Below are 9898 nucleotides of genomic sequence, written 5' to 3'. Positions count from 1 at the left end.
TGTCTCCTTCAAGATTATTCAAGTGAAAAAAAGTCATGATTGTGATTTTTTTATTTAAGTTTTTTTTTTTTTAAAAAGGCCCTTTTGGATTTTAAAAACAAAGATCCTGCAGTGTGTAAGAGATGCATTACCAAAACATTCCTCACTGCCAAAACCAGTAAATATCCTTAAATAGAAAATCAATACAACTTGTCTCAATATTTATTTTTATAAAGTTTCTTTGAGCAAATAAAAAAAACGTGTGAATATATATAAATATATATATAAAAATCGATAAATATTAGTAATTTCTTTGATTTCGTAAAAGCGGATGATTTAATTTATAATATATTTACTATACCTGAACACAGAACTTTTCAGTACACACACACACAGACACACACACACACACACACACACACACACACACACACACACACACACACACACACACACACACACACAGTATTCTGGTGAATGTCCAGCTTTATTGACGGTCCATCAATTTTCTAAATTATTCGTTTTTTATACATATATAAGTATATATATATATAAAAAATATATATATACATAGAGAGAGAGAGATTGAAGAAGAAAAAAAAACCTCTTCAGTGACATTTCACATTCGGGATGTTGTTGTTTTTTCTTTCACACTATGTGGACATTTGTATTGCCAAGGAGAATAAGGAGACCACTTTGGGATTTTATGTGAAACGCATGACATTGTCAAAACACTGGAATGACCTCTGGACATTGAAATGTGTTTTATTTTTGCCTTTTTTTTTTTTTGTTTTCCTCAAAAATCTAAACCTAAACTAACTATTGTATCTTGGCTTGTCGTCTGCATACAGGATAGCGCGTGAGACTGTAGCTGCTGTGTGGTCGTTGTACATTTCTGCAGTTTTGTAGCACGAGTGCGCCTTCGTTGACAACAACCCCGCTCGGGCAGAAACTATGCAAACGGTTGGAAGTTGTGCCTGTAAAGCAGCGTTTTGTCTGGAAAAACAAAACAAAAAGAAAAACATGTGATCTCCTTATTGGATTAGTTTTGAGACGATGTCGGAGTAATGATCTTTTCATTTAAGTGCCTTACAGTTGTTTGTGTCGACGTAAGCGGATGTTTAAACTGGTGTTTTGGTGCTTCGTAGATGAACTGTGGAGGTTTCTTATGGAGACGCGGCGGCAAAGGATCCGCTGCCAGGCGGCGTGGAAAGCCCAGAGTGTTCAATAGTAAATAAGGCATTAATGGAGAAGAGTTAGAATGAACCATCGGGGGGGGGGGGGGGGGGGAATGACAATGGTCGCAGAAAATGAGATTTCATTATTTGTTGATTTTATTCAATAATAGCTTCTTAAATAAATATATAAATGATAAATGGACTCATAGAGTATAAAGCGCCTTTTCGCTGACAACAGACCCAAAGCGCTTCACATAGCTCATCACATTCACACACACGTTCAGATTTTGCTTTATTGTTGCCATGCCAACATGAAAGAACTTCTCTGGTCTCAACAATAATGTGAAATAAAACTTTCAAATTTGATATAAAGTCTATCCGGCGGCCCCCTTTTTTTTTTTTTTTTCTACAGGGGTCAACTACCGAGTCATTGAAACTTGCTTTTTACACCAGATGTCTTTCCAGCCGCAGCCGCGGGGTCAAACCAGGGTAATACTTATAGTGTACACAGTAAATAGAACAACACACAGTCCGGTGCTAAACTCTCATGTCAATGATCATAACAATAAGACCTGCAAAGTGTCAGTTCTTCCTCCTAACAGGCAAAAAAAATAAATAAATTCATCCAGATCCTTCAACAAGCTGGTTTTAATTTGGATTAAAATTTTAAAAAATTTAAAAACTCTGTTATTGATCAGACTCCTGATTGGAAAAAAACTTTCATTACTTATGACTTTTTCCCTTTTTAAAACAAGGCTTTTCCTGAACTTCAGCCGTGGGCATCAGACTTTGTCCCACTTACGGTTCAGACTGAACTATATCCAGCTTATTTATCAATCCCGGAGGACGGATCCAAGAGATCAACGTTGTGTTGACGTGATAAATAATAAAACATTTTCTGCCGAGGGTCAGACGTTAACCTTCCTCAGGCACCATCATCACAATCGGTTTCTATCTTCCCAACTGCAAAGTCCGAGATAGTTTAACCACCCTGAGTTCTATTGCAGCATGTTGATACGTTTCTGTCCTCTAGTTTATTCAGTATTTGACTGTTTTGTTTAGCGCTGAACACTCTGGAGCTCCACATGTGGTACCTCTGCATTTCTTTGTCTTTAATAATCCGAAGGCAGTGTTTCCAAAGGTGTGCTTATTTAGAAACCCTCTGCGACTAGTATGAATGTAGTTCACAGTTTTAAACTGCCAAAATGTGTGCCAAAACTTCAAACTATATAAGATAAAATGAAGAAGAAAAAAAAGAAAAAAAAAGAAACTATGTTTATATAAAGATATGAATATAGCGATGTTTAAACTGTTTAGCTGATGCACCGTTATTCTCTCCTCATAGTTACAAGCAATATGTAGAGCACAATGGCAATCAGACTAGAAGAATACAGTACATGGTGAGTTGTTTGTTTTTATATGTCGGAGGAGCAGTTTGGGAAAAAAAATTAAGTTAAAAAAAAAAAAAAACAACATAAAAAACACGGCTCGAGTTTGAGCGGAGCTTCTGATGAGAAGTTCTTGGTGTCGGTGGACCTTGAGGTGATTTTTTTTTATTTTTTTTTTTTCTCGTGTCATCGATGAAGCACAGCTTCACTGAGCCTGAACAGTGCAACACACACAGATCTTTGACTGAAACCCAGAACATTAACAAAACAAAACAAAAACAGTTTTGTTTTTTTTTGGTTTGTTTTTTTTAAATCAAACGACCCTGAAATGTGACTGTAGCTCCAATATCCGAGGTAGTCGCGACTCTGAAGGCTGTAAATGGCACATTTAACGGGTGAACCACTAATGAAGAACCTCTTTTCGAGCTGGTCTGCCGGTTCTCACTCGGAACTGTTCTTATTGTTACACTTTATAGGAGATGAATGTAGCAATAGTTACTGTACCCACTGGTTTCAGATTAGTCAACTTAAGCTCATTGGTACTCGATGTGGAAGCTATCTTGTGAGAAATATTAAAAGTTTTATTTGAAATCTGGTGGAGCTTGTGTTTTTTTTATTATCGTTATTATTGTTGTTATTATTATTCCAGCCATCTTATAAATCCCCCTCCCAAAAAAAGACAAAGTTCCTCACGTGATTGTTTTTATTTGTTCCCTGCAGATGAAAGCTCATCGGTCCAGTTCTGGAAAGCTTGAGCAAGAACATTATCCTCGATGGCGTCGTGGAAGATTTCTGTGAAATAGAGAAGCGCAATCAGCATATTTGGTGGAACAAAGACTCTCTCTCTCTCTCTCTCTCTCTCCCCCCCCCCCCCCCCCCCACACATCAAGTGATTCACAGCTCAAGGACATCAAACCTCCAGAGAGGAAATGTGAGCTGGTGCGCACCGATTCATTCACAGTGTTTGAGTGTGTAAACACACTAATGTTCTGACACTGGTGTGTCTTCAACAAACGTGGACGAGATGTTTGTGCCTTAGAAGGTTTTTTTTTTCTTGTTTTTTTTTTTAACTTTTCTTCTTTTAAAAGGGGTTTTAAAGTGGAAATCTTAACCGGAGCGTTGGAGTTTAACATGTGTGCCAAATCAGAGGAAATATGGTGAATCCTAATCTCAGTTTAAAAGTGTTCCATTGTGCTCAAGAGTCCGGAGGCTTTGATAACATCTACACCTCTGGGTGGAAGTGACTTTTTTATTTATTTTTTTACTTCCGCTAGAGAAGATTGTTTGTTTGGCCTGAATCCGCTTCGTGTGTAGAAGTATATATAATAGAAGTGAGGCCAAAGAGAAACACACTATAGTACAGAGGGGTTGACCAGTAAAGGCGTTTTTCAAGATTTCCCACCAAATCAAATTTGTCCGGAGCCACAAAAACACGGGGATCATCTGAAATACAGAATGACATCTTAGAATAGATTGCTCTGAATAAAAAGAATAATTTTGCAGTAATGAACCGTCACAGGTACAATTTGGTTTTATTTTCTTTCGATGTTTAACTGTTGTTCTAAAGCGACACCAACACATCATTTCTATTGTTTTTATGGATTGAGGATTACAAAGACTTCATCGGACCTTCTCTCGCTTTGCTTGGTCTTCTCTTGAACATCAGACTCTCCTCTGTTTCTTATTTGAAAACTCATTTTCTCGGCTTTTTATTTTGTGTTTTACGGGATTTTATTTTGTTAGTTGTTCTGATCTGGGGTTTGTATCTCTTGTTGTCGGTTGCTTTAAGCGCTCCATAAATGAAGTTGAATTGGATTTGTGCTCGACGTTTTATTTTCCCACCCCTCCCTCCTGTACCACTCACGCTCATCATTTTCTAGGTGGTTATTTACGATGTTTGTCTGGTGAGGCCGTTCTGAGGACGGCACAATAGAGACAAAACATTTGCACAATTAATTGCTGTGAATCAATCCCAATTTTTGTTTTTGAGGCTGTGATTTACTTAACGATGTCGGAGGAACGGTTGACAAACCGGTTGGGTGGATTCCTGGCATTTAAAAAATAAAAAATAATCTTTTTTTACCTGCACGTCCCAGGCCCGTTGGGAGAGGCATCCGGGCCGAGCCTGCCGAGTGCCTCAGACGCTCCCCGAGGGCCTCGCGCACGAGGGCCAGCGTGCACTCCCGGTGCCACACAGGCAGCTGCAGACCCAGCATGCATTGCACGATGCGGCGCTTCTCTTCTGCCGACAGCAGCCCCTTCTGCCGCGCCACGTAGACCATGAAGGACATGTCGACGCTCACGGCCTCCCCGTGAAGCAACGCTGGCAAAACTCTCTGCGCAAACCGGAAGACAAAGAAAACGATGATATATAGTGACTGAAAAGTAGAAACATTTATATATATATATATATATGTGTGCACACAACTGTAATTTATCTTGGGAGTACTTATGTAATTTTAGTCACATTTAAGGACAACAGACGCCGTGCATCTTCCTTGGTCTATTAGCCCGGAACGACTGTAACTGTTTATCGTATAAACTACTAACACAGATTATAGAGAATCTTCCTTCAACAAACTAATATAACTTCAACCGAATGTAACTAGTAACTACTGATTCCATCCTTTCCATATTTCTGCTTTGGGCAAAAAAGGTCAATCAGAGACGCTTCAATAAAAATAGTCGACCATCTCCAGCTCGGGGCTGACGAGGTGTCCAAAGTCCACCAGCCGGTCCAGGTCATCCTCCCACAGGTTGGGAGCCAGTTCCTCCAGCATGGTCTCTATCGCCATGCGGACGGACGCCGCGGCGCCACCGCCGCCGCCGCCGTCCTGTTGGGATGTGTTGGTGGTCTGGTCTGACTGCAGCTTGGTGTCCAGCAGCTTCCCGCCATCGGACTCCAGCAGCTCGAAGAGGCCGCGGTGCTTCATCAGAGCCATCTGAGAGAGGAGAGCAGCACTGTGGACGTTGCTTCCGTATTCTCTGCTATTCGGTGCAGCAGGGGATCAACCACAGACGCACGACATGCAGGTATTGTGAGTGAGATCATATGAAGACTGGCCGGCTGTGTGACGTTTGCTCTTTTTTCCCACATTAATGTAGAAAATCACATTCAAGAAGAATGAAAATGACTGAATACGCTATCGTGTGCCGGGTATGTCCGTTGTACATGTACATAGGAACAAACTACTTCTTTTTATTTTCATTTAGTTCATGAATTATTGTGACCTTTATGTGTTTGTTGATCCAAAGTTGAATGGTTTAATTGGTTTATTTTTTAAATTGAATTGAAGTGAATTGAATTTGAGCACCAGCATCAACACAAACCGTGTCTGGCGACAGCAGAGCTGCAAAACATATTTCACATTTACTGTTACAACATATAACAACTGTTCCATACATATGGCAAAGACTGGCTGAACCGTGACGAGCCGAGTCTGCATGCACTGTGCATTAATACACCGCAAACTCAACGTCGCAAAGGAGCGCGATCGGTCGTGAGAATGTCTCGGAGACTGCACAAACTTAAGACGTTTTGTCGAGCCGGAGCTATAATTATTTCATTCCTCACCGGGCCTGAGTGCAAAAGCACCAGAAATCAAGTAAAAAATGCAGGAGAAAGGGAGAAAAACAAAACCAAAACCAAAAGTCTGGAGGCGACACGCGATACTCCACATCGTTCGCCTAAACGATTTGCACACAGTCGAGTTTCGTGCAAAGAAACTGCGGCGCTCTCCACCAAAAACCATGCAGCGGCGAGCACCTTCAGCATCTCCGCCAGCCCATTGGAGATCTGTCGCGGTGGGAGCGTTTGGAAGAAGGCGCGGTCGAGAAACGTCGCCACCGGCGGGACGTAACTTCCCAGTTTGTTTTTCCCTCCTGCAAAGTTGACCCCGGTCTTCGCCCCCACGCTGGCGTCCACGTACGACAGCAGAGTGGTCGGCACCCGGATGTACGGCGTCCTCCGGCGGTACAGGGACGCCGCCAGGCCCACCACGTCCAGGCAGACTCCGCCCCCGATGGCGATGATCGGCTCCGAGCGTCTGTCGATCCCGAAGCGGTGAACTTCTTCCAGGATTCTGGAGACTAACTCCAGGCTCTTGTTCTCCTCAGTGGTGGGCAGAGGGAGGAGCTTGTGAACGACCCCTCTGCTTTCGAAGTAGCGCGTCACCTGGGCGCCGTACAGCCGGTGGACGGTCTCGTCGACGACGACGAAGCGCCTCACGTTGGCGGGGCGACTCGAGGCGCTTGCGAGGCCTTGGTCTCCGACGTGACCCCAGAGCAGCGTGTCGTTCCGGGGATCCAGTAGGTCTCGGCACTGGACGACTCTGTAGGTGAACACAACGGGGCTGACCACCGTCCAGGAAACGCCGCGATCCGACTGAGTCTCAACGCTGAAGGAAGTCGACAGACACAAATAGAAGGACGGGTTCATTACGAGCTACGGTGGAACAGTAGTGAGTCCGGTCAGACCAGGAGTGAATCACATTGAAGAAACGAGTTTGAGAGAATCAGATTTCATCATCGGACATGAGACTGTTCAGTGGGAACTCGCTTCACCGTCACACTGACGGATCCTGGTTGCAATCGTCCTTCCAGTCACTGTCCTCCTGTCACTGTCCTGTCACTGTCCTGTCACTGTCCTGTCACTGTCCTGTCACTGTCCTCCTGTCACTGTCCACCAGTCACTGTCCTGTCACTGTCCTCCTGTCGCTGTCCTGTCACTGTCCTGTCACTGTCCTCCTGTCACTGTCCTTTCACTGTCCTCCTGTCACTGTCCTCCTGTCACTGTCCTCCTTTCACTGTCCTCCTGTCACTGTCCTGTCACTGTCCTCCTGTCACTGTCCTCCTGTCACTGTCCTCCTGTCACTGTCCTCCTTTCACTGTCCTCCTGTCACTGTCCTCCTGTCACTGTCCTCCTTTCACTGTCCTCCTGTCACTGTCCTGTCACTGTCCTCCTGTCACTGTCCACCTGTCACACGTTCTCTTTTTCTTTTTTAAATTAAAGTTAATTAATGTTTAAAACTTCATTTTCACTTTATGACATAACTGGTTTCTCTTTTTGTCTGAAAATGCTGAAAAAGGGCTTTTTGCAAGTCAGATCAAAAATTTAAATATATGTTGAATTATCTGGGTTTTCTTGAAAAAAATTATAATCTAGAATTTATTGTCTTCCCATGTCAATAATACAACAAAGTTTGAGTATTTACTGCCACGTCAACAATGGATGTGTGTGTTGTGTCCCCTGACATAACCAAAATATAAATAATTCAGAAGTGCAGCTGTTGTTTATTTTTTACATCTCGTGCTGTAAAAGTAGTAAAAAGAGACATTAAGGCAAATAGTGTGTGGTGAATAATGATAGACCCACCGATACCATAAGTCTGGGTATTTCAAATGGAACAACGTCCCAATAATATGATATAACAGCAAATAGTTTAAGTTTGTTTTACATTTCCTTTGTTGCCCTTTTTAATTGTCTTCTCATGAAGCTTTTTAATATTTATACATTCAGTCACATGTATCTACATTTTCTCTTCCACCTGTCCTGTTATTCATGTGTGATATCGAACAATATCAGGAGGAATAACACAAATGAGCAAGTAATCACATCTCCAGGGGCGTTTTAATGCCACTTCAATCATATAATAATGTGACGCGGCCAGAATTATTACATTAATATTAATATATTAATATTTTCCCATCATCCTGGTAACTTTGATTTCCCTGCATCACAAAGCGGATCAGCGCTTCACCGACGACAGGGGGCAGTAATGTGCAAAGAAATGCAGCAATGCTGTTTCAGAAGCTGTAAACGTATGACGATGAGCTCGAGGATGCCCAGACTGCAGCGGTAAATATCCTTCAAAGTCGCTCTGCAGGTGTTTTGTGAGGAACATGCATGCAGGTGTAACTTTTGGTATTCTTCAGAAATAGTTTGGTTCCTTGCATATTTTGCTGATTTTTACATGAATGAAAATGTTGTTATGTTCCATTTCTAAAAATGTAGCTTTATTAGGATGTACTGTGGTACAAATCTGTCTGATTTTACATGGAAAACTTTTGAAAATCTTTAACTGTACTGCAGAGAACGACACTACAGTACGTGAACTTGATGGTGTTATACACTATAAGTGTCACATCTCATTATTCTATATTGATAGGGTATTACAAACAACATCTGGCCTTCAGCCCTTCATTGTGCAAGTGAACCGTTTTCTCTAACTTCTTTTATTTTGAAATGAATAATTATAAACGCATGACAATCCTAGAAAACATGATTGAATAGTCGTGCTGAACACAGAGATGTGCTGCTGTCTTGCAGAATGACACATAAAACTACTGCGAGCATCTTCAAATATACACTCAAAGTTTGTAGAAAATCTTCAGAAGTTTTTTTTTTTTTTTCCAGATGATACATTGTGTAGCAGGACATTGGTACTCAGTTGTCTTTACTTAGTCTTTTTACGTAATGTCAGCAAGATTATCATCCAATTTATGTGGATTATTGATGCTAGAAATTATGAATTCTGTGTGATTTTACTCAGTTTAATGCTTTTTTCTATTTAAATATAGTTGTTGTACAAGTGTATTTTAAAGTCCTAAAGTATCGAAGTATGTGGCTGAGTGGCCTTCACAGGGTTGAAGCATGAGGACTGCTGAACATGATTCATTCACACGAGTGACGGAAATAGAAAGGTATGCCACCTCCTTCTGGCCATGCCGCTCACTCATATACGTGGATAGCAACACACTGCATGCGCCGAGCAGAAGTTTAAACATCGATAGCATGCTGCAATGTACACAAAGCATTACTTCTGCCTGACGCGTTCCTCTTTTAGTGAGGCGGAATCCATCCTGTCACACACAAGCCTCCGATCTGACCGGATGAAAACTAAAAATCTAGAAAACTTAAATCCATCCCCCGTTTTCATTAATGTGACTGTTAATAAAACTCACATTTTCGCCTGTGACAGTCTCCCCGCTGCCAGCTGGCCCGGCTCCGCCTGCCGGGTCCACGTCCCCTTCACCTGGACCAGATTGTACCGGGTCTGCCGAGAACAGCTGGACTTGTCATGTGAAGTCATGCTCTCAGAGTGGCGGCCCGCCGGCAGTCCTCGGTCCTTCACGCCGTCACGCTCTGCGGAGTGACGTCTGTGACCGAGACGTCATCATGGCTCCACGTGCTCCTCTGACATCTGTGCTGAAAACGTCTTATTATTATTAATATTATTATTATCATTATAATTATTTTACCCACCAAAGCTAGAAAAGGAGGCAGTGGTGTCCCGTCAGGTTCCTGTTGGAGCCGAAGCAGCTCACGTTGCTCAATGGAACGTGGGTTTGTGT

General features: G+C 42.2%; 1 protein-coding gene across 1 annotated transcript; it reads right to left on the bottom strand.

Moving 5' to 3' along the window:
- Nucleotides 1-3233: 3233 nt before the first annotated feature.
- Nucleotides 3234-9685, bottom strand: LOC308113054 (2-epi-5-epi-valiolone synthase-like). The gene is made up of 5 exons (XM_080468963.1): nt 9509-9685; nt 6312-6942; nt 5236-5487; nt 4629-4881; nt 3234-3337 (listed from the first exon to the last, which is right to left on the bottom strand). Exons 1-5 carry the CDS (start codon nt 9634-9636, stop codon nt 3249-3251), a joined length of 1353 nt encoding a protein of 450 aa, XP_080325089.1. The 5' UTR covers nt 9637-9685; the 3' UTR covers nt 3234-3248.
- Nucleotides 9686-9898: the final 213 nt, after the last annotated feature.

This window comes from Lipophrys pholis, assembly GCF_963383615.2.
Source record: "Lipophrys pholis genome assembly, chromosome: 8".
Classification (NCBI taxonomy): Eukaryota; Metazoa; Chordata; class Actinopteri; order Blenniiformes; family Blenniidae; genus Lipophrys; species Lipophrys pholis.
This window is presented reverse-complemented; position numbering and strand designations above follow the sequence as displayed.